The sequence below is a fragment of the Drosophila navojoa genome, chromosome 4 (assembly GCF_054131105.1).
Source record: "Drosophila navojoa isolate 15081-1374.11 chromosome 4, UAZ_NAV_1.0, whole genome shotgun sequence".
NCBI lineage: Eukaryota > Metazoa > Arthropoda > Insecta > Diptera > Drosophilidae > Drosophila > Drosophila navojoa.
The window spans coordinates 11,402,419-11,427,889 of NC_142892.1; the positions used below are offsets into that span (position 1 = coordinate 11,402,419).

General features: G+C 44.3%; 1 protein-coding gene across 18 annotated transcripts in view; it reads right to left on the reverse strand.

Annotated features, from left to right (window-relative positions):
- sif (guanine nucleotide exchange factor still life) overlaps positions 1-25,471 on the reverse strand; it is a 92,215-nt gene that overhangs the window by 31,200 nt on the left and 35,544 nt on the right. For all 18 annotated transcript variants that reach the window (XM_030384327.2, XM_030384325.2, XM_030384331.2 and 15 more), the window contains 5 exons: positions 17,963-18,108; positions 16,971-17,250; positions 15,995-16,126; positions 5,834-6,016; positions 4,035-4,235 (listed from right to left, as the gene is read on the reverse strand). In XM_030384327.2, the coding sequence (XP_030240187.1) occupies positions 4,035-4,235; positions 5,834-6,016; positions 15,995-16,126; positions 16,971-17,250; positions 17,963-18,108 (942 nt within the window). The remainder of the gene's footprint in view (positions 1-4,034; positions 4,236-5,833; positions 6,017-15,994; positions 16,127-16,970; positions 17,251-17,962; positions 18,109-25,471) is intronic.

Genomic DNA, 25,471 nt, shown 5'->3' on the forward strand with positions numbered 1-25,471 from the left:
GCTGCAGCAGGAGCAGGAGCAGGAGCAGCAGCAGCAGCAGCAGCAGCAGCAGGAGCAGGAGTAACACCAAGCATGCTCCAAGCACAGGTGTAATGCGTCCACATACACACACATAGACTCAAAAGTGTGTGTGTGTGTGTGTGTGTGTGTGTAGTTTACTACTTGCACGACAATTGAATTAGTTTGGCAGTTACAAAACTCACACACAGAGAGAAAGAAAGAGAGAGAGCGAATGGAAGAGAGTGAGAGTGAGAGAGATTGAGACAAGTTGGCAGCGACAGCAGCTATGCCACATTTGCATGCACATCCGTCAGACTTGCCACATGTGCAGCAGCAGCAGCAGCAACCGGGAAGGAATCTTTGCATTGCATAACAATTGGGCAACGTTCGCATCTTTTTTTTTTCACACACAAATATATGCATTTATGTGTCTATATGCATGTAAGTATTTATATGTGTGTTTGTTGTGGCATATATCGTTTGCAAAGTCATTATGCTGCACGCACACACACACACACACACACACGCATGCAGTGAAATCAATAATGCATATGTGAGGCATTGCAATGCATTTCATTTCTTGCCTCTCATCATTTTCTTCTTTTTTTGGGTGTCAACTTTATATTCATAGAGGAAATGAAGGCGTTTGTGCTACTTTGCATTGTCCTTTGCATTGTTGTTGCTGTTGGCCAGAACGTGCTGTGCCATTCGAGGCAACAGCTGCAGAAATTGCAAATTATAAATAATAATCAAGTTTAAAATGCTCAACAGAGACTGACAGAGAGAGAGAGAGACATAGAGAGGGAGACAGAGAGGTAGTACATTGAAATACAAGTTTCAAATGGCAATCGACATGCAGCAACCATTTGCCGGACTTTTATAGCCTTGTGTTCGCTTGAGAAATTTGTCGGCTATTTAATTGCACACATCCTCGCTGAGCTGCAATCAGGCAGACAGATTTGAATTGTCAGCTCCAAAACAAAATCATGCAGCTGATATTTAGAAACGAAAAGGAATATATTTACATGGCCTGTGTTTAGGTTCTATGGAAGGAATCGATTCTGATGGGATGACTAGCAATGCTAACAAATGTACGATTGTGACTTTCAATAGGGATAAAAAGCAGGCAGCAGTCAAGAGCTCGACAGATCAGACTCCCACCTAAAAGCAACCTGGCAAGCCTTGGCTACATTTTACAGCCGAAAGATCTGTATATACTAATTGAACTATAGCAAAGTCTCAAAAGGCGCCTTGCCTTTAAATATTTGTGATTTATGCAACGTTTAAACCTAGCACAAGTTGATCTGCTTCCCTAGCTTTTGTCTATAGTGAATGTTTTGCATGGCCATTAAAAATATATTTAATATGTTTTATATAGATTAAAGTTCTATAACATATATACCTAGGCTTGCCTTACTCTACACAGTTGAGAGTGACAGAATTTTTATGGGTTTCATTATCAGCTGAAGCATTTTAAATGCTAACAAGAAGAGCCTTCAAGGCTTGTCTATCACTCGCATGATCTCTGATGATATTCACCTCTATAATGTATACAATAAATTCAGTTTTTATTGCAAATGTCACACGAAATGCCAATTACAATTATTCGCCAGTAAATTGTGAATATTTAAATTTTAATCGAATTTTAATCAGCATTTAATATGAATGTTTATAATAAATAAAATATGAAATATTATTATTTAACGAGCTGCACACTCGACAACTGCAGCTAATCTGGCTACAATGTATTCGCATTTGTCAGCCTGACACGCATTTTCATTCGCATTCTGCAAGTCGTTGGCTGAGGCAACTTTTTGAATTTTGCATTTGCATTTTCAACTGTGTTTTGCCTTTGGGCTGTCGATTAATGAACTTTGGCTGCGTAATGCGACAGCATCGAGCCGACGACTGGCCTGGCTTCCTCTCTGGCTGAGCCGGTTTGGGGCAAGTCAATTTTCAGTTGTCGCTTCGTTGCGTAATTCAATTTTCTCTGTTGCTCTGTCTGTCTCACGTTCTACCTCTCTCTCTCTCTCTCTCTCTCTCCCTCTCTCTCTCTCTCTCTCTCTGTTGATCCTGCATTGGCCAATTAAATGCGTCGTGACAAAAATTATTTAAAGGCCCCTAAAGAGCTGGCGCTACGCAGTTCAGAGAGCTTCCAGCTGGCAGCAGCTCACGGCTCCCAGCTCGCATCTCGCAGCTCGATAATTGCCAGTTGTAGAGCAGCCACGAGCACTGGTGGACACCTTTAATTTGATTTCATTTCATTTTCAATTGCAATTTCAGTGGCATTGCAGATGACATGCTGGCAAAATGAAAAGCCACACTCAACCGACACACACACACACACACACACATGCATTCAATCGAGTTGACTGCGCAAAAATATCAACCAAATCAAATGCACATTTTTCAAATTCATTGAATTTTCAGCGCCGCCAAATACAAGAGTCTGATTTAACGTTAGTAACGCTCTATATACGAACATATATACACACATACATACATATATTGTATATATATATATTTATTTATATTTATGTTTTATGTTTTATGCTTTTGGCATGAATATTTCTGGCTTCACTGCTGACTGCGACGTCGACTGCAATTGTTGCAGCGTTGGCAAATTTAATTGGAAATGAAGTGTGCACGCCCCTGTGCACTGACTGTGCACTCGCCTGTGCCTGTGCCTGTGTGTGTGTATGTGTGTGCTGCTGCACAAGATTATTTTGCCAATAATCGAAACAAATTGAATTTATGAAATGAATTTCATTAAAAGTACGACTATATATCCTAGCCGAAAGAAAAAAGAAAAGTGAAAATAAAAATTGCCAGCTCTAACTGAAGTTTATCAAATAAGCAGCATCAAAATACATAACGAGGCCATTTAATAAAACAACAGCCACGCCTAATCGAATCGAAAACGCAGCTGAAACACTAAATGCAATGTGTGCTGCCACACGAATCTGGCCAACTAAACCAAATCAGCATCGAGGCGAATTCGACTTTTATATGAATTCATCTTCAAAATGTTGTTGTTGCAGCATAAAATGCAACTGTTTTTTTGTGCAGTGTACTTCCACACACACACACATAGAACTTTTAAGCCTGACTTTCGACAACAGCTTTGGTAAATTGAGTTAACCAGATTAATAGATATACGCTGCGTATACGTAATATGGCTTGCTTGCATTACAATGCCTAATATTTTAATTATTTTTAGTGCAGTTTTGTGGCTAAAACTAGCAAGCCGAAAATCAATAGAGAGAGAGAGAGAGAGAAAGAGAGACAGGCACAGACAGTGACAGAGACAGCCATAGAGAGTACTATTTGCCCATTTGAGGAGCTCAAATACATTTGTGCAATGTAAATTTGCAAAACAGTTTCAAATATTTCGTGATTTGTGTTTGCTCTATCAAGATTAATTTAGCTCTGCCAAACGGCCAGAAAAAAAATAAATATACCAAGCTGCGTACTTTATGCAAATATTTTCAGAACTTTGGATTAGTTTTTTTTTTATCTCCCTCTGTCACTCTCTCTCCCTCTGTGTGTGTGTGTGTGTGCTGTGCCATTTGCCTAATGGCTATCTAAAGAATCTTTTGGGACTGCCGGCTCTTCATAAATTTGTTTTTGTAATTCCTGATGGCCATTAAATTTAAATTATACAAAGAAACGGACAACAATATGCTGAAAAATAAAAAAACAAAAATTGAAATTAAAAACGCGACAGTGGTCAGCGTGAAAATACATTAGAGGGTGACACATTTGGTCGTTCGTTCTCGCATTTGCGCTCAATTTGGCTTTTAATGCCGTTTCCGCTGTCGCTTAAATAGAAATTCAATTATTTAACACACCCACACGCACACACATACACAGACGTAGCTTATGTACGCAATAAAAATGCAAACACGCATCAGACAAACGCAGGCCTCTCATAAAATCGTTACCCAAAATTGATATAATTTTATTACGCATACGAGCCGTAGGCTCATCACATACATACATACACACATACACACATATATATTGTAGCTTACCTGCATGGAGCGGCGACTGGAGCCGCTGTTCGAGCGAGACAGCATCGGCGGCCGTCGCTTGGTGGCACCACGTCCGGCCAGCAAATTATTGAGCAACGACGGCGACCTGGCACAGATGAAGGCGTGGAACGAAGAGACCGTAAAAACGCCCAGCTTATTCAGGGTATTCTTTGTGGGGCGCGAGACGTGGGTGAGCAGTGACTGCAATAGAAGTAAAGTAGAAGGTAAATATATATATAGATAATCCTCTGATGTGCATCTTGATTGATTTAAAGAATTGGCAATGGAAAGTGAATCTTGGCCAGAGTCCAGGCCAGGCAATGGCTGAATCATTTTGGTCAAGCTGACTAATGTGACATAATTAATTTCATAATACATACATACATATACAGCTATACAAAGCACATTAACTGCGAGTGTATATACATCTCTGTGTATGTGTGTGTGTGTGTGTGTGTGCTTGCCCTGTAAGTGTGCTGTGCAAATAGCCGGCAGTGCATGCACTTTCTCGTGTAAGTGCTGCTGTTGCTGCTGCTGAAGTTGTTTGGGTTTTGCGGTTATTAATAATAAATGTGGTTGCTCTTTATGCGAGTTGTTCAGTTGAAAGCACCGCATTTGCTGCCATTCCTCTTTGGCAAGCAGCAACAACCCCAGCCCCCAGAACAAGACCAGTTACCCACGCTACCCACTCCCCCCTCCTGCTGCTGCTGCTGCTGCAGCTGCTGCTCTCTACAAGTCATAAAAAGTGCAATTAACTTGCAACCCTTTTCGTCACCCATCAAGGTTGGGGCCCCGCAAATCTTTTTAATGCCGTGCAAAGTTCGAGGAGCTGCGCCACAGCCTCATGCCGCGTGCCTCCTGCCTTCTGCCTTCCGCCTCGTTGTTCGCTTCTTTGACCCTTTAAGCTGCAGCTCATTTAAGGCGCTTAAATTGTGTTATGGGAGATTAACAATACATGTTTTCGGGCTCTCCACTGCTAGTGCCGCCCGAGTCTCGCGTCGAGCAATCGAAGTGCTGCTACCCGCTCTATAAATAAGTAGGTAAAAGCAATTATAGACAACAGGCGGGCAGCCAGGCTTAAGAGTCAGCTAGAGCTTTAATTTCAGCTGCTGTGGCCGGAGCTGGAGTTGGCTTTTAATCTCTGTTATGGCTACTCTTTGCTGTTCCACTCACACCACAGCAGAGTCTGGGTGATTTTTAACCAAATTATCTTGTATTGTGTGAACTTTAAGCAGATTATGACAAATCTTGTTGTTGATTAGTTCGGATACATATTTATTTTCGCTTACCAGTCGCTTGAGCTGAATCGAGTGTCGAACAAGGAAAGTCGGAAAATCCTATTAGACTCGCATTTAAATTACTTAAACTACAACTTGGTTTCCCTTTTAAAGTCAACATTTGTCCCACTGCAGCTTGACTCAGAGTCTTACATATTAGATGGAAACACTTCCTTCTGAAGTGTCTGCCACCTGTAACTGGTCTCTGGAGCATTCTGTTATCCTGTGCACTTGACAACTACTTTGCATTGAATAGCATTTTCAGGCACGCAGTTTATCACCACAGCGCAAAGCAGCTGCAGAGCCATCACCATCAGCATCAGCATCAGCAACAGCCACAGCATCAGGGCTAAGTAATTCAAATTGACGCAATCTCAGGCACGTTATGTGAACTTTCTGTGGCTTCCGTTAGGTGAAACAAATTGCGGCAATTGCCATTTTGCCATTAGGCAGCTATGAAGCAGTAGAAATGGGCCACGGGGGCGCTGGGGGAGTCACTGTATAATGATACGCATAACTCACCTTTGGATTGGGCAGCTCACCGCTCTGGAGCGAGGCCATATAGCAGCGTAGTCGGAACTGTTCGCAGTGCAGACGTTCAAGGTTTTCCTCCCATTGCAAAATCTGTGCCTGTATTTGATGGCGTGTCTCCTGATCGGTGACAACTGATTGCTGCAGCTCAGCCATGTGCTTCAGCTTGTGATCCTGCAAGAGCGAGAAGGACAGAGAGAGAGAGATGAAAAAAAGACAGACATTAGACATGAGTGCTACAAATGCAAATACATATACATAGTTAGTGCTTGTGTGTGTGTGTGTGTGCGGATTGTGGGGCAAGGATGCGGCAGTGTCGCACTCGTGATGGTTATGAAAGCATCTCTGGCATGGCATCATTAGCATTTCATGGCAGCTATTGCTCGTTGTAGTTGCTGTTGCTGCTGCCTCTGCTGCTGCTGCTGCGGCTGCGGCTGCTGTGGCTGCCATTTGACGAAAATACATAAATCACGCGTCATGTGCAGCAGCATTTTTCGTTGGCGCAATTCAAATATCTATGCGCTCGTTCTCTCCTGTCGCTCCCTTTGGCAGCTGAAGTGCGTTGGCAATGCACCAACTCTGACACACACACACACACACACACATTGTGAGAGATACTTTGGCATCGTTAGCCACACACACGCACACACACACACACATGTGCAACACATGCCCCTGTTTTCATTACAAATAACGTTTGACTTCCGCCGCAGCGCGTCCCATCAGCAGCAGCAGGAGCAGCAGCAGGAGCAGGAGAAGCTAGCTGACTGCACTGCTGTATACCCAATCCGACCAACCGTTCGTTAGCATTGCAATCCCACTTTCACGTGCATTTATACACGCTTCCATAGATTTCATGGAGCACGTGATTGTTTCATTTTGGTTGCTAGATTCCTATTTTTTTTCTTTTTGTTTTGTTTTTTTTTCTTTCACTCTGCTGTCGCTGCTATTGTTGTTGCTGGGTTGTGGTGGCACTGCTGCCACTGCTGTTGCATTCAGCTCGTGTAAGCTGACAATTATTTGCAGATGCAGTTGCCGTTGCCGTTGCCATTGCTGTTGCCGTTGCAGTGGCGGATACGGTGGGCGTCGCCGTGGCAACAACAACCTGAATGGGCACTTTCGATGTTCGACATTTTAATGAATGTGTACACATAAACAGCAGCAGAGCTCACAGTCACACACACACACACAGACATGCACATATGTAAATGTATTTGTTCGCCGGCTTACACAGGTGTCTGCGTTAGCGCATTGTGTGGCCGATTCTCCTCCTCGGTATATGTGTGTGTGTGTGTGTGTGTGTGTGAGCTGTATGCGAGGACACGCTACTTGCCAGTCCGAGAATGTTGAGCTCGGCATTGTTTATTTTACGTGAAATAAATCATATTTGGTGTATTTGATTTAACAAACTCAGCACGGCCAAAGCGGCGTATACGTAATGCCACCGACCCACATAACACAGTCAATATGTATTGGGTAATATTTGATGGACGTGCTGCACACACACACACACATGTATACGTATTTATATGTCTTCCTGCGTGGTTGTTGTTAGTATTGTTATTATTATTATTGTTATCCACAAATACCACAATGGAAACCATAATTTGAGGTTTTAGCTGGGAATGTGAAATATATTTTATTGCATAACCAGCAGCGAAAGGGAAATTTCAATTAACCATCGCATAACCATAAAGAGTTTATATATATCTATGCAGCATATATATATCGATTGTTGGCATTATTTAAAGATTTGCATAAATTTGGATTTGAAAATATTGAATGGAGGCCTTTGCAGTTGAGCTGAATTAGCTGCGATTGCTAGGCTATTAACATCTTATGTCATAATGCTCTCTGTTGTCACAGCAGCTGAGACTAATAGGCTTTTAGTCAGTCCCAATAACTATATTGGATTAGAGTCTAATATTTTGTAAAGTGCGAAAGCTAATGTTAACTCCGATTTGTATTGATAAATTTAAATAATAAAAATAAATTAAATAAAATACATATACGCTTTTATTTTTTGATTGATTAATAAAGTACAGAGAAATAAAATAAAATATATATGTATATATTTTTTTTAAGTCAAAATTTTTCAGCTAAAATATAGAAAAGATTCTCATTTGCTATATGGCTTATATATGATTTTTATCATTAAAAAAATATATATATATTTTGGGCTCATTTTAATAGCCACATCTAACAATTTTATTATATATAAAAGTAAAAGTTTTAAATATACTAATTAAAAATAATAATAATTATATATAATAATTTTATTATAAATAAAAGTAAAATGCTTAATAATACTATTTAATAAAATTCAAACAAATTATTCAAATTTCGATTATTTTTAATATTTCTAAGTATTTTCTTTGACTATTCACAAGCTAAAATTGGGCAACTTTCCACCTTTTTGAGATTAATTTCTTCCCTTTTCTAAAGTTGATTTGATTTCTCAATTGATTTCTGTTGCAAGTCAAACACTACTCGAGCAAAACCCTTTGGCAGCCCTTGGCAAATACTCGACTTGGTCTTAATGTACCCAATGATAAGTCGAGCAACAGTAGCTCTCACGCCGCAGTGGCTCTTTCATGTTCTATAAACAACTTTTATGAGTTGAAGCTGCTTGTTTCGCAGCGAGAACAACATAAAAACCTAAATCAAGTGAATTGAGCCACAGGATTGCTATTCGCATGGCCATTGCCATTACCATTGGCATTGCCATTGCCGTTGCCGTTGCCGTTGCCGTTGCCAGTTTAACGAGCAGCAGCAGCAACAATAAATGGTATTACATTTTAATGACTGCACTTAATGTGCTTACAGTTTCAACAAAATAATACTTGCAGCAAGCCAAGCCAGCTGAGAGGGCACTCGACCCTTGGCCCGGCCCGGGCAAGAAATGGGTTAATCAGGGCAGAGCAGAGCCGAGCAGACCCGGGCCAAGGGACTGGCCAAATTGGATAGTCAAAACATTTGGCAAGTGCGTTTTGTAATTATTTACGATGCGCACAACAGAAGGACAACAGCTCGAAATTGTCAACAGTTGGAGATGTGCACACACACATACATACGCACGTAGCGTACGCCTTCTTAAATAATATGGCAACATGTACGTGCTGTCTCTGTGTGCGTGTGCGTGCGTGCGTGTATGCACATTAATCGTGAAATTCATTGTTTGCTGTTGTTGCCGTCACGTTGCGCAATTCATGGTTAAATGGGAATGTTAATTGCCTTGTAATTGCATGGAATTGCTATGTAAATCAACGTGATATGATTGCTATCGATCATATTGGTTACATTTACGCTGTGCACAGGGTATGATAGGCGTGCCCGAATTCGACATTTGTGAATATCCCACATGAGGATGTAGACTTTTGATCTGAATCTCAATTTCCGCCCACTTCTCATGCAGTTTCTGCTGTCTGCTGTCAATATATAAAATCATTTGCAAATGAAGGTTTCAATTATAAAAATCACTTCGACAACATGTATTCACTGGGGTACCGCGCTCACTCTATTCTATATTCTCTATTCTCTTTACGTTTTGTTATCTCCTCTGTGGTCTGCCTTGGAGGAGAGCAAAACTCTCGTTTATGGGCTGCAAACGTTTGCGAGGACAACTTGTCTCAGAAATTGGAAGCGGTTGGCATCTGCTATGCAGGAGGCTGGTGCAGTTGAGTTTCCTTTGTCAGCCACACTCAGCTCCGTTCGCATCCACAATATCTCAATGTGGCCCGCAATTTCGACTGTCATCTCAATTCCCCACTTAACGGCAATTTTATTATTGCTATGTTGTAGCTTGTTTCTGTGCGGTTTTTGTCTCAATGCTCTTTGCGTTCAGCTATGGTCCAGTGCTGTTGCTTCTGCTGTGCATGAGTGCGTGCGTGTGTGTGGGTGTGCAGGGGGTTTTGTGGTTGTCTGTTGCGCTTTCATTAAGCGTCACTCGTGTATGGCTCCCCATGCGCACATTTGTGAGAGCTGCACAGTGAACGGTCTCCTCTCAAGTAGGCAAACTGTCGTTGAAGTTGTTCAGGATTCTAGGTCCTGTCTGTGGCATTGCCATTGCCGTTCTTGTTGTCGCCATTGTCGTACTGTCATTTCCGCTTCCTCAGTTTGGCTGGCCTGGCCTGAGCTGGCCCGAGTTGAGTTGAGTTCAGTTCAGTTGAGTTGAGTTGAGTTCATGGTGCGTTTTGTTGCTGTTGTTGTTGTTGCTGTTGCCGTTGCTGTTGCTACTACTGCTGCTGCTGCTGCTGTGATATATGTTTACCCGAGAGTACAATTAAAAAATACATTTTGCTATTGTTGTCAGCGTCATCGTCATCGTCGTCAGCATCAGCATCAGCATCAGCGTCGCATGACAAGCCAAAGATGCCGCAAATAGCAAAACCACAGCAACCGCAAACCGCAAATAACAACAACTACAACAACAACATTAATAATAACCACACACAACAGCAGCAACAGCAACAGCAACAGCAGCAACAGCAACAGCAGAGACAGCAACAAGCGATGGCAACAATGAGTGAAATAATAATAACGCCCCAACAAAAAGCGCTGCCTGGCGAAAGGACTCGTGACTGGTATCAGTTTTGTTGCTGCTAATGGCCCCGTCCTTCGATAAGTCAACTGTTCGCTCCAATTCCTTTCATCCCCTACCTCTCTCTCTCTCTCTCCCTCGCTCTTGCCCTCGCCGAAAAGACAATAACGATCAATTAACACAGCAGCCCCATGCCAACTATAAGCTCCTGCTATTGAGCTGTATGTGTAACGGACAGCGGACAACAGGACAGCAGGACAGAGGGACAGCGCTGGCTGCGATAAAAGATAAAGACTGAGAGAAAAGAAGGAGAGTTTAAGTTACAGTGGGGCAGCTCAGCCACCCGGCCATTGCACGTACAACGCGGCGTATGCGCAATGTGAACATTTTAAATGAACTGCAGCTGAGCTGACCTCAGGGCAGGACTTTTGACTTTGTTGCGCTGCTGCATTAAATGCCAGCTCCTCCTCGATGGGCGCCACTCACAAAAAGTCAAATGTGAGCACGGCCAACCGCAAAATGTGGGTGGTGCTGCTGCTGCTGCTGGTGGTGCTAGGGTGCCAAATGTCAACAAAAGGCCTGCAAATTGTACGCTTCGTGCACGTTTTGTGTATTGTGTGTGTGTGTGTGTGCGTGTGTGTATGCACATGTCCTGCATAAATGCTGACCACAAAATGATGCCACATTATACAACGATAAGGAGGGCTTTAAAGTGTGCGAGTGGGTGGCTGGAGGAGGGGAGGGGTAGGGAGGCGCAGGTTGTGCGTGAAACAAGCTAAGCCTAAAACCAAAAACTGGCGCCTGTTTGTGCTTGTGGCCACAGTCAAATGTGCGTGTGGGTGTGTTCGTGTGTGTGTCCGATGTCCATTTAGCTTTTTTCCGGCTAGTGCTGCCATGGCTGTTGACAATTGAATTGAATTTGGCAGCAGTTGCGGCAATGCCACGCCCACATGCCAGACGCATAAAGCATATTTCAGCATGCAAAACCTAAATACGCAAAACCAAAAACAAATCAAAAACCAAAAGCGCATTTGCAGCCAGAGAGAGCGAGCGAGAGGGATAGAGAGAGCTGAGCTAGTGTTGAGTGCCCAAATGGGCAACACCTAGTGTCAGGCCTCAGCTCCTGCTGCTGCTGCTCCTGCTCCAGCTCCTGCTTCAGCTAGCCGAACTGCCATATGCCCGTGCCATATCCTGTGCAGCTTGCGACCGAAAGTTGCAAAAATATTCGCACGTTTGCTCCAAAACAAAGCCAATGGGCAGCAGCCCAGGGGGGGCTGCATTAGGCAGCCGGAACGTGGACAACTGCCAAGGCTGGCAACATGTGTGCGTGCTTTATGACGCTCCGACTCGGCTTTGACCATATTTCTTGCCATAAATTCCAGCCACACATATACATATATACCGCTTGGTATTAGCTTATGAATTGCCCCAGCCACGCCCAGGCTCTGTGTGTCTATTATGGTTCAAAGGCAGCTCTGCCAGGCAACCGCCGAAAATCGAACTCAACTGAATTTTATGGTAATTATAAACTTTATTTAGCAAAAATCTTGCACAATACGAAAAGTTGGGAGCGTAAAAAATAGAAATAAAAGAAAATGTGTAAAACTTTCGCAAGGGAGCAGAAAGTTGGCCAGATGCATGCGGCTTTGGGGCGTGGAGGCGGGAGGCGTGAGTCGAGGGGGCGGCTCTGGCCAAGCGAGTCAACGTACTAATTACCAAATGTTTTAAACTTGACTAAATATTTATTTCATTGTACGCCAGTGTTGTAAAATGTTTATTTTTAGTTTCGTTTCGGTTCTGTGTTTTTTTCCCCGTGTTCGTTTTTCTAGTAGTTGGTTTCCGCTTGCTGGTTTTGGTCTGGCAACGTGTGTGTGTGTGCTGCAGCATTGTAAATTTAAGGATTTCATGAGCTTTAATTTAAGCTTAATTGTTGTTAAATTAATTAATGGCTTAACGGCTCTCGGCTGCGTCACATTTGCCGTTTTGCAGCAAATTAGCCGCCAGAAGCCATGCAAAATGTATGAAAATTCGCTGCTGATTATTGCTGAAAACGGAGCAAAAATCCAGCCAGACGCATGCACCGGGGCCTGCAGCTGTGAATCGACTGGAAACCTGATAATCTATTAAAAAGTTTTGTGCCCAACAACAAAATATGAAGTTTACTTTGCCTTTGAGCTGCGCAATGCTGCAATTGTTTTGCAGCAATTAAAATGCCGTATTAAATTTATACTAAGAGAAGGAAAAAATGATTTAAGCCTGGCAACGATTTTTCAGGTCTCAGGTGGGCGTGAGGAGGTGTGGGGTATGTTGGCTGCTATTGAGCTGAAATGACAGCCGCCATTGCAAATTGAAAGCAGCAGGCAAGTGAGCCTTGTTTAGACTGCGCGCCATGGCAATTGCACACGAGCCACGAGCGAGGAATAAAAACAGTAACAGGCGGGGCGAAAGGTGTGCGTGTGTGGGTGTGTGTGCCATGCAGGACAGGCAACGTGCGGGGGCAAGGGAGGCGAGCCTGCTCGTAGGAGTCGTAATTAGAGCGTAAAAACCAGAGCGTACGAAAAACTAAATGTGCTCGGGCAGCTACTACTACTATTGCTATCTCCGTTTTTTTTCTCTCAGCACCTGCATTGTGTGCGTGTGTGTGTGAGTGTGTGCAAGTGCTTTATGCGAAAAGAAAAATAGATAGCTGGCGAAAAACTAGAAAAGCTAAAGCAAACGAAGCGAAGTGCTGTCCCCCCACTGACACATATATGATTATTTCCGAAAGGTGACAGCTATAAAAAAGGGCAGACAAACAGCTCTGCCTAGTTGGACTCCGCCCACCACACACACACACGCACACACACACACATACACGAGCACAAAGTAAATGGCAAGACAAAGAGCGTAGACAACACTGTTGCTCTTTTCAGTGACGCCTTCACGACCATAAAATTGAGATAGGGCAGAGCGCGGCACCTTTTCTTCTTCTTCTTTTTTTTCGTTCTCTATTTTTAATTTCATTCAGAGCCTCTGCTGCGCCCGACTCCTTCAGCTGAGCTGCTGCTTTATGAGTTGCTGGCTTTGTTTATCCGATGGCACTTTAATAATTCTCATTTCTTTTCTTTGCACACAAAATTAATTAACAACAAATGCGAATGCAAAAACCAAAAATTGTAATGCGAATGCGAATGCCAAATGCAAATGCAAATGCAAATGCAGTTTTGCGGCCACTCCGGCAGCTCATTTAATTAATATTCATCCGGCAAACTTTGGCAGCACCTAAGCACTGGCCACAGTGGGCGTGGCACTTGAAAAATAAACGAGCTGACTGCGAAGTGACTCTTGTGACAGTCTCGGACTGTGGCCGCGCGCAGTAAGCCAAATAAAACAAAGCCCAAAACAAAACAAGCAAAAAAACTGATTATAAAAAACAAAATTATAGAAAAAAAGAGGAAGAAGCAAGAGAAAATCAACAACAAGTTGAAAACTTGTGAGTGGGAAAGTGGACAGAAAAACGCAGCGTTCAAGGAAGTAATTATGGTTTATCCAAAGAGACAGATAGACAGAGCAGCAGCAGCAGCAGCAGCAGTAGCAGGAGCAGCAGGAGTAATGATAGCAAGAAAATGTGAAAGGAAAACGAGAAGACGACGACGATTCATAACATCAAACTTCAACTTTACGTGTAAATGAGAAAAACTAAATTAGAAAAGGGGCAAGTCGCGAGGGAAATGCGACAGAGACGAATGAATGAAGTTGGCGTGGCATGAAGCAGAGACTGGACAGGCCCGGGCAGGAGTTGGATAAAAATGATATTCTTTGCCCAACAACAACAACAACAACAGCAGCAACCACTGCTCAATGTGGGTGAGCCGCCGAGTGCAATTATAAAAGCGAGATATGAGTATAGTTTATAGAGCCGTCCCTAGGCATAGCAGCCCTCCCCTGTTCCACAACTCAATTGCAGGGTATACAAGCTGCGCCCGGCCAAGGCAAACAATCGGCCGCAAAATTTCCGTCTCTATTTATTTATTTATTTCATTCGCCATGGCCTGCAAATGACATAATGCAAAAATAAATAAACGAATGCGCGGAATAGCGAAGGGAAATTGTGGATATACAGGATGACACCGTAGAGCCAGGCAGCCCCAAGGCAGCGGCTCAACAGCTCAACTGTTCAACTGTTCAACTGGCTCGCAGCATTTCTCTCAGCATTTCTTGCCGGCACTTTGGCTGAGTTTATCCAGCCATTTATTGTGTGTGGCAGAAGTGCAGTTCCTTGTACTGAGCGCCAGCAGCTCTATTTGCTTTGCTTTGGTTTATTTTGCTGTGGTTTTTGCTTTTATTTTGGCCACAATGCTGTTGGCCATAAAGTTGTGCAAATAAATTGCAATGCAGTCGAGGCTGGCAAGCAGGAGATGTTGTTGCTACGAAGCCGCGACGCGAAATTGATGGGGAATTGATTTGAAAGCAAATACATAAATGGAGCAGAGCCACCAAGAAGAAAACAGAAACAGGGCAGCGCATAAATCTTTGGGGAGCAACACGCTGAGAAATTGGCTAGATGCTCTGCTAGATGGCGGCACAAATTGAGAAATTGGGCTGGGAAATCTCCCACTCAGTCTCCCTCTCTCTCTCTCTCTCTCTCTCTCTGTGTGTGTGTATAGGAAATGCGTTTGTTGTGTCTTTGGCTAAAGGAAAAGCAAAAAAGTTGCGCCAAGTCGAGTTGAGAAATCATCGCGAATTGATGTATTCGTACAATTTGGCTTTGTTGTTGATTACTTTAACGACTGATTAGGTGCCGAAATATACAGAGGCATGCGCTGCATATCAATGAGATGGCAGACAGCACGGTACGATGCCACGAAACTTTGCCGCAGCTCAAATTGAATGTACACGAGTGGCTTGAAGATAATTTTATTGATTGATTTAATGGTTTTACTTGGATTTATTTTGTTGTCTATTTAGATTGTTGGGGATTCACACGGCATGGCGCACAGGCCAGGTGCTAGAAATTTGATCAGCCTTCAAATGAGATTACAAGATAGTGAAACAAATTCATTTCACTCTTTCTCTCTCTCTCTGCTATCTGCACTAAATCAATATTAAAGCTAGCCCTCTTCATTTTTGCCAGTCTGAGTCTAGCCTTTAGCTCTATTAGCACACACACACACTCACGCACACTCACTCACACTCACAATGTATTTTGTATTCTTCCATATAATATGCAAACGAGTTGGGTTCATAAATCATGGAATTTACATGTCTTCAGTTATGCTTTTTCGTTTTTCCTTTTACTTTGCTGCTATTTTACTTTTCATATATGTTTGTAGGTATGTACATTTATATATATATATATTTTTTTGCATATCATTTTCATAATAATGGCGCTGCTCTCGGTAGCTCTGGGTGTACTCGACAAACAGCTTTTATGCTCAATACACAATTTCAATTCTCATCACTTGAATTTCCACTGAAGGAGCTCAACTATTTCCTACGAGTCGAATCGAAAATGCAAGGCAATAATTCAACTCAACACACACACACACATGTATGTAGAATATATATATGCATTCATAAATATACCCGTGACTTGGCTTGGTATGTTAAGTAAAACGTTGGCATTCACTTACCGATTCAATGGCCTTCTCCAGGCGAAAGATCTCCTCCTGCAGCAGATGCAGTGTTCCCGTTTTGCCGCGATGACGCGCAAATGCAGCGGCACAGGCGCTGTGTATGCTATTTACCCAATTCTCCAGCTCCACCTGTGCAGAGAAAGCAAGAAAGAGAAAGAGATATATATAAGTGTGAGCTAGACAACAAATTGCAGAGGCCAAATGCAACAAGGCAAGGCACAAATTTGATGTTGCTCCCTTGCGCCAAATGTCGACGATGTTGTTGTGGTTGTTGTTGTGGTTGTTGTTGTGGTTGTTGTCGTTGTCGTTGCCATTGCTGGCTGACTATCAGTTATGCAAATTTAATGACAAATCACTGAGGCGACCAGGCAAAACGCTGAACTACCGTCAGCCAGTCAGTTGGCTTTTAAGGGGGGGGCGGCCAGGTGAGAGCGGCGCTAATGCCTCAGAGACATGTCACAGTTTAGGCACAAGGACCATGTCAGGCAGCAACTATTAGTTCAAGGCAATCTGCCTCGGCAGTTGGCTAGCTGTCGCATACACAGCCCCAATCGCACTTTAAGCCAAGCGATTTGCATTTCAGCCCGTTGCGGGGTCTGCATATCAGTTAACGCCTTTGAGGCAGGCGCTCTGTGCAACTGTCGCTGTGTGGGTGTGCGATTGCGAATGGGGTCTGTTGAAAGCCCGCGAGCAGTGAACTCGACACACACACACACACACACACGCACGCATACAGGCATACACAGTGGCTGATAGATACAAATATCCTTGGTATCGTAAGGCAAACAAGACGCCTCAGTTGTCGTCCAAGTCCAAGTCGTGTCAGATGGCTGGACAAGGCCAGCTTTTATGGTTGGCCTGGCCTGATGCCTTTTCTAATTGCAGCATGAAAGTCTTACGGTTGAAGGACTTGCGGCGTGGCCGGACTCTCATTAGGCGCGACACGCATCATATCCTGCCGAACGGCACTTACCTGACAGGGCGCCTGGAACAGATAGGCATCGCCGAATGCGGTGCTCAGACAGAATATATAATCGCGCTTCGGATGCTCCGGTATTGGCTGCATAATCGCGCCGTCCACAATAATTAAATGCTTGGGCGCCGCCTCGACGCTGCGGCCCTCGCGCGAGTCGCACGGATAGAAGAGGAGCGTGGTGCCCTTCAGGCACACCCAGTAGCCCTTCCAGCCGCGCTTGCGAGCCAGCTCGATTTGATGCTTCTTACGTAGCAGCCATTTCTTCACCGATAGAAAGCTGCGGGCGGAACGGAACGGCAGAAGATGAAAAACAAATGTAATCAAATCGATGTTAAATAAGCAACAGCAGCAACAAGCAGCCAGAGCGGGCGAGCATCAGGTAAATATATGTATGTATGTATATGCATTTACAGTATTACTTCAGAGAATTGAACTAAATTAAACTCGGATGGCATCTGGCTGGCATCTGAGCTGACTTTATAAGCTCTCGAGTCAGCCGAGTGCTATAAAACGTGCTGCAGGCCAAAATCAGCTGAGAGTTCCGAAAATGGAAATGAATCCGTATAAAATTGATGCACAAGTACTTAAAAGGAAACTTTTCTCATTTAGCTATATGGAAATCTGCTTCAAGTACTCTTTCCATGTAAGGATAAAGAAGGATTCGTGTTTTCCAATGCGCATAGTGGGGCTCATTAGCTAATAAGTAACTGTAAACGTGCCTGCTTGTTGCAGTCTCGTTTTACAACTTTCTTTTCACTCTCGCTCTCCCCTTCTGGAGTCTCGGCGGGCACACACACATACGCTTTATCATGGTGGAATGCGTTTGGCTGTAATAGCTGTAAATGATATGCTGAGCTATTTTCTACTATATTTATGATTAGCTGTTGTGTGGGGAGCCCACCACACGTGGCTGCTCCTGCTGCTGCTGCTATGCCCTTGGGCATAGTTTCGTGCCGGTGATTAACGGCCGCTGGATGCGAGCAACTTACCCGGCTTTACGCACAGCGCCCGTGCAGTTGAAGGAGGATGCAGCGGTGCCAGTGGCCTTTGCTTTATATGGTGACGCCATGACACTTTCGCCATCATCTTCATCCGAAACGGCAGTAGTTAGGCTCATTCGATCATCGTCCGAGATCTGCAAGAGATGAAGCATAAATTGAGAATGTATGAACAAACACAAACAGCTACAAGTATATACAAATACATATACATAAGAGATTTCATTTATACAGAGAGAGAGAGAGAGAGAGACAGGGAGAGAGGCAGATGAGGTCGTCGCTGTTGACAACGAGAAAATGTAATAAGTCTGCCAAGCAATAATTGAAATAATTAAGTCATAATTAACAGTGCCAGTCAGGCAGCTCCCACACTACACACATACACACACACACACACACTCACACAGACACACACACTCACAATTCAACCCGATACGAATCGACCCCGTAAGCCATTTGATACCAATAATGGTTGACTGGCTCCATGTTGTTGTCGTTGTTTGTATTGCCATTGCTGCTGCTGCTGTTGCTGTTGCTGTTGCTGCCGTTGTCACTGCCGACAGCAACATTTGTTACGTATGTCGTCGATAAAGCAATTTGTCTTCTCTCGCCTGCATTTTTAGTGAAGTTGGCAACGTGGGACAAGAAGCGAAAGCCAGCCCTGAACGAGGGGAGGGGTGGAAGGATGGACAACAATTGACAACAGCAGCAACAGCAATGGCAGCAATATCAACAACAACAATCAGAGGAAAGAAAGACGACTCAGAAAACGAATCTAAACAAAATAACAGCAGGAGCAGCAGGAGCAGCTGCTAGGAGAAGAGATGGCCTGGCTAAAGCAATGGCAAACAGTTTCTTGGCCATGTTATCGAGGCGAACTGGCTAGCGAGCATTCCATCAAAAGCCGGGTCGAGAACGACAGCGCTGCTCTGCTCTGCCTGGGCCCATCCTGCGACTTCCTTCCGTTCTCACCACACACACACACACACACACACACACACACACACACAGAGAGAGAGAGGGAGAGCCCAGTGCGCCAATTTTGCTTTCGCAACAGGACAGGAGACAAGGCAGCAGCCAGGGCATAGCGGATAGAGGCGGACATTGGGTGGGGGCGTGGCAGCTTGGTCCCGTGCGGGCAACGGCACTGAGGCTGTGGTGCGCGCGCTCCTTCGCTACGTGTCCCGCGTGGCAATAAAAATTGGTTTGCCCATTCATTCGTTTCAATTGGGTGGTGCTGGCTGCTGTCCCCAGCTATCAGCCACGCCCACAACGTCGCTCACTTGCTGCTGTTGCCGTTGCTGCTATTGCTGTTCATGCCATTTTTATTTGAGTTCCCAAGGAAATCAATTTACAATGTGTTTATTCGTTTCGTCTTCGCTTCCTGCTGCTGCTGCTGCTTCTGCTGCTGCTGCTCTGGCTGAGGCAGACCCGTCGATTCCTTGGCCCCATTTCTTTGGCTTTGCCCGGCCGCACTTTCGCCCGCTCTTGCCTCTTACGTTTTTGGCAATTTTCAAACATTTTTGCTCATATGCATGTTTTACAAGTTATTTATTTGACTGCCCGACGCTTCGGTTAGAGCGGGCTACGGGCTACGGCAAATGGGCAACTGTCAAGTGGCATGTGCTCGCCTGTGTTTGCACACCAGCCACGCCCAAATCCTCAGAGAAACAGCAGCAGGAGCAGCAGCAGCAAAGTCATGTGTGCTTAACCCACAAGTGACGTCGTCAGCGTCGCCCTCATCGTCGTTTGTCGTTGGCCAAGTTTAATCAAATTTTATATTAATCGAAGGAGTGCAAAGGCATGCAAATACCCAAACGTGAGCTGGCTCCACTTCGTCAGCAACAAGAAAGAGGCAACATAAATATTTTCCGAGTTCAAATTGCCAAAAATAAAAAGAAATAAAAATAAAATAAAAAGGGAAACCCGGCACAAGCACAGGCACAAGCACATCAAAGCATCTTCTGCCCGAGCTCTGCCAAGGGGTTTCACTGGGCTGCGGGAAAGGGAGGGTGCGAGGGGCGCAAGGCAATTCCATTGAATCGAATTGAGGTGCATCGCTTGTAGCTCTGATTAATTGGGTAGGCTATATATATACATAAATTTATATATAATGGAGCTGAGCAAGTGAGGAAGCCATTAAAGCGCCTCAACGAGCATTGTGCGAGTGGCTTACAGGCGTTTTACAACACTGTGAACTTGCTCACAAACTCTTTGCACTTAATTAGTATTCGGCCTGGCCTTTAGCCGGAATATGTCAGATTTTTTGTCCGATATTTCATCACTTTTCGCATTTTAAGCATCTTTCTACTCTCTCTCTCTCTTTCTTTCTGTCTGTTTTTGGCTATTTCGGTCGGACTTTGAGTTGCTTTGATATGACTTAATTAATTTTTCACATTTTCATGCAGTTTTCCTTAGCTTAGTTACAGCTTTTTTAATTAAAGTCTTTCATTTATGCCGAAAACCCTTTTCCACACTGACTGCTGGTGCTGCTGCTGGCTTTTCTAGTTCAGTTTCGATTTTCAGCTTTTCTGTTTTGTCAAAATGAACTCGCAACATTTTCATAAGCAGAGCGCTTGTATTTTAAATAGCCAGCCCGTGGCCTCAATCATTTTTGTGGCAGCTACCATATTGAAAACTTCCAAAACACTCAAAAAGCACTCACCCACTTACCAGCGGCAGTCAGCATTGCCGCACCGCCGCACCGCCGCACCGCCGCACCGCTGCCGCACCATCCAGTACACCTGACAACATTTATAGCGCCAAATGAAATAGTTTCCGCTTGCTCAATGAAGTTTTCCATGAAATCATCAAGCCGAACGGAAACTGCCGAGCGGAACTGTTGCAGCAGCAGGAGCAGCAGTAGCAGGAATGTTGGCAGCCCTGGCAACGAGGTGTGCTACACAAATAAGTACAGAGCCATGGGCAGCACAACTTTTTGGCATCAAATTAAAGACAATAAGGGGCAATGGGCAAAAATACTTTCCGCCAAGTTGCCATCAAGATATTTGGGTATACATCAAACACTATTTCGTACAGCTAGTCAAAAGTCACTTCATCAGCAACAGCAACAACAACAGCAAAGATCTCGGAACAATCGACGCTAATGTAATGGAAAACCCTTTAAAGGCTGCCAAAAAGGACACAACTCGGGGAATTAACGAGTTTTGTACCTTTTACAACAGATTACTCTGCATCTACAATTGGCTATTATATGAGTGTGTGTGTGACAAACAATGGTAATGGCCTAGCAAAAAACGAAAAGCCCAAGCGTAACGTTGACTGCGAAATTGACAGCATCAAATCTGAGCGTCGTCTGATTGGCCCCGTCGAATGGCTACAATTTGTGCAGACCCAAAGAGTTTGTCAAATGATTCATGAATTTTTAATTGATATGACCCGGAGTGTAGCACCGGCAATAGCCCATGTCCGCCCACAGCTAAAGTGTTGTCGAATTTCATCATGAGCAGGAGTAGCAGCAGTAGCAGCAGCAGCAGCAGCAGCAGGAGCAGCAACAGCAGGAGCTGGAGCTTGACAATGGATTGTGTCTGCTAACTCACATGGGTAAGCCTAAATGGGCAGCCCCAAACACGCACACTCACACACACACACACACACAAGCAAACACACACAAAAGATTAAATGCCTATAGTCCTGGAGCCAGTGCTGCCGTCTCCTGCGCCTCGCCCCACATCTGATTACTTGGGCCTAATATGCCATATCTCAGCATCGGTGCAAAATCAAAATTCAATTTACGCACACAATCAAATACACGCACACACATTGACATACACGCGTGCGTACCCAGACACGCCCACTTGGCATACAGAGGCATACACCCTTATCCGTTGCCCGGACAGGTGGCCGACCTCTGCTGTCGAGCTGCGTTTTCTAATCAAGAATTGATTGTGATCCCTCGATGCGGCTGTCGTTCACGTTTCATCCATAATTATCAATGACTTTTGAATGTCAAATGTGAGAGTTGCCTGCCATTGGCACCTACACACACACACAGACACACACGCACACATAGAGCAGCCCCCGCAAGAAGAAAAAATCATTTCATTGCTCGCATTCGCTGTCAAAAATTACAATATTTGATAGAGTGTTTATATGTCGCTGTTGTTGTTGTTGTTGCTATCGCAACCAAATCTCGCACATTCGCGCAATTTCACATATGTAAGCAAACATTTGCTTGTGCAGGCAACGCCAGCTGTCAGCCAAAAAAGAAAAGAAGAAATTGTTGTAAAGAAAAAACTGCAAATTCGTGGCACGTTTGCGCTTAAGTGAGGCATTAAAGCAAAAGTTTCAGCTGGCAGAAATTGAAATTGATACAAAAGTGGCAAATCTGCAGCGCATTGCTCTCTCTCTCTCCGTCTGTCTCCTGCTTTGCTTTCGCTGTTAGACAATTTCTTTTGGGCCAAAACATCTTGACGGCAAATGAAGTTGTCTAAGCAAATCGCACTGTGCTGCAGCAGCAGCCAGAGCAAAAGCAATTTGGCATTAGCTGTAAGACGGATTTTGGCAATGATTAAAACGGAAATACTGCAGCTGGAGCTTGAGAGAGAGTGGGAGCGAGAGAGAGAGGGAGAGAGAGTGGGAGCGAGTTAAGCAGGTGGTTTCGGTACACGGGTATATGTCATGTCACTCGCATTTGATTAAATGTGTGCACTGAGCGTTGCTTGGCATTAATTGCTTTGTGCAGCGCCGCAGCAACCGAGACGTCACTGGCGAAGGGGGCGAGGGCGAGGGCGAGGCCCAGGGCACGTGGCAGCTGGTTTAGCAGCCGATCAATCAAAATTAAGAAGGGCGCGTGGGCCACTTGTCGAGCGAGTGCGTGACAGATGCGCATCAGCTGTGATTAATATTCGAGTTGAATAAATAATTGAATCAACTCGAAATTGAAAACTGCATGCAAGTGGAATAAGCAAGGCGAACGAGTGCGCTGGGAAAACTGATTTGATTCAAATAATTACAGCTGCAAATTGAGACAAAGCCAAGCCCCTAAAGCACACATGTCGCCGTCTCTCTCTCTCTCTCTCTCTCTCTCTCTCTCTATCTAATTAATAAGCAAAAGGTAAGTTGATGCCTGCTGCTGCTTGAAATGAACAATTTTGCTCAATTTATTAGGCATTTATTAGCAGCTGACTGTATCTCCTCTCTCCCGCTCCCTCTCACCATCTCTCTCTCTCTCACTGGCAAACACTTATTTCATTGAGCTGCTGATTATATCCACAAGCACGAACGCAACTCTCAAACAAATGCCCTTTCAGCTCACACACACACACACGCACACTGAACTAGATTCAATTGAAACTGAAGAGCAGGCAGACATTAGCCTGGGCAAATCTTCTTCAGTGGAGGAGCAGCGTTAGCTTTTCTCCAACCCGATTCAATATGCTCGCTGTTGATCTGCCAATTAATTAATATGCAGCGCGTTTGGCCAACTAACGGTTATTCAGCTAATGCCTCATTCAAACTCAGTCAGTTGTATGCTTATCAGCAAATTTTCTTCAGGTGTGTGCGTACGCATACTGAATGCACTCAGTGTGAAATGCGTGCGTGTGTGTGTGTTCGTCTGTGTGTGTGTGTGTGTGCTCTATCCATGGCCTGGCATTGGTCAAGAGCTGCAGTGCGGCAGCGCTGTTGCCATAGATACATGTAACGGATAGCTACCCCAGATACAAGTGCTCTGGCGCTGCCACGCCCATTGGGCTAAGTCCACAAAGTACATATGGTACAAATAGCTTTTATCACTTGGCCACTGTGATTCATGTGAATTCCAATCAATGCTATTCATTATCCAAAAACTAAATACGAACGGTAAATGAAAATGCGTCCAGCAGCACGCCCCTATAGCCGCCACCGCCCCCCTTTACAGCGTGTGTGTGTGTACGTGTGTGTTAAGAGCTTTTTCGGCTGGGGCTAATGCTTTAATTTATTGCCAGTCAGCCTCCTTTGTGAGCAGCAAGGCAGGAGCAGGAGTCGGAGCAGGAGCCGGAGTTGCCTTGCCGTAGCTCGAGCGTGAAAAGGATGCTTTTGGCTTTGATCAACGTTTTGTTAGGCAACCAAAATGAATTTGTAGCAGGCAGGCAGACAGACAGCGAGACAGAGAGACAAAGCAGCAGAAGAAGCGTTGCGACAATACATTTAAGTCATTTGATGGCAGCAACAAAGAGTCTAGCTGCAGAGAGAGGACCTCCACAATACAGGATATTCAAGCAAAGCTCAAAGTTAAAGCAGCTCCTCGCAAATCTCATTCAACATTTTCAAATGCCAAAGAAGTAACTAATCTATTTAGCTTTTGTGTGTGCGTCTGTGTGAGCACTAAATACAAAAGAGCTGAGATTATTAAGGATATTCCAGCCTTAAAGCGAACATTTAAAGGCATATGCAGGACTGACCTACATATTTCTGAGTAACAAATCAGTTATTATGTGAGAAGTTGTTAGGGCTAATCATAGATAAGATTCGGTAAGCCGATTCAATAAATACTCCATTTGAAAAAGTGTTTAGTCTAGGTATTAAATATATATTTAATACTGCAATTTTTCATTAACAGTCTCAATATATTTTTTAATTTTTCAGTTAAAGGAATACCACTGATACACTTATTATAATAATAGGCTAATAAGCATTTTGATATATATTAAAAGTTTTCAGAGTACCCATGATACATAAAATTATAATATAAAATATATTTAAATATATCAAGGGAATACCTCTAATACACTTATTATAATAATTGTAGTATGAGTTTTTTAATTAAATTGTAATGTTCAATATATGTGCACATGTATATATTTTTAGAATTGTCATTTTAGGGAATACCTCTAATAAATATTTTCTGATGGCTGTTGAAAAAGCTTTTTAGTTAGGTTATATTTATTAGCTTATTTGGCATATGAAAATATGTGATATTTGCAAACTTTTCAGTTAAGGGAATACCCTCAATGCACCAATTTTTCAAATTGCTGTGTTTTTCGTTTACCTTGCGAAGGAACATTTCGTTGCACTGCTTGGCGGTGCTGCGCCAGTGGCGATGGCGGTACCGTGAGTTGCCCAGCTTGAGGGTGCCCTGCAGATCGGCCGCCTCCTCGACGACACGCCGGATGCACTGATAGCGCAGCCGGTTGCAGCGATGTATGGGCTGGAGGGCGACCAGGCCGTGCTCCGGCTCCGATTCGGCGCCCGAGCGCACCTGATCCTCGTCGTCGTCCACCCAGGCGCTGAGCACGCCCTCCACGAAGTTGTAGAGCATCTGAATGTTGGCCTGCATGGGCGCCGAGCCCGACGGCACCTGCTCCTTCTTGATGAGCTTCCGGTTCTGGCACACCTCGCGCAGCAGATTCTCGCCAAAGTGCACGGTCTTGTGGCGGCGGCGGCGCGAGTTGAGGGACGCGGCCGAGGCGGACTTCATTAGCTTGCCGTTGCCGTTGAGGACGTGATGAAGATGCCCGTTGGAGGACTGCAGCGGCACGGGCTCCAGCCAGCCCAGAT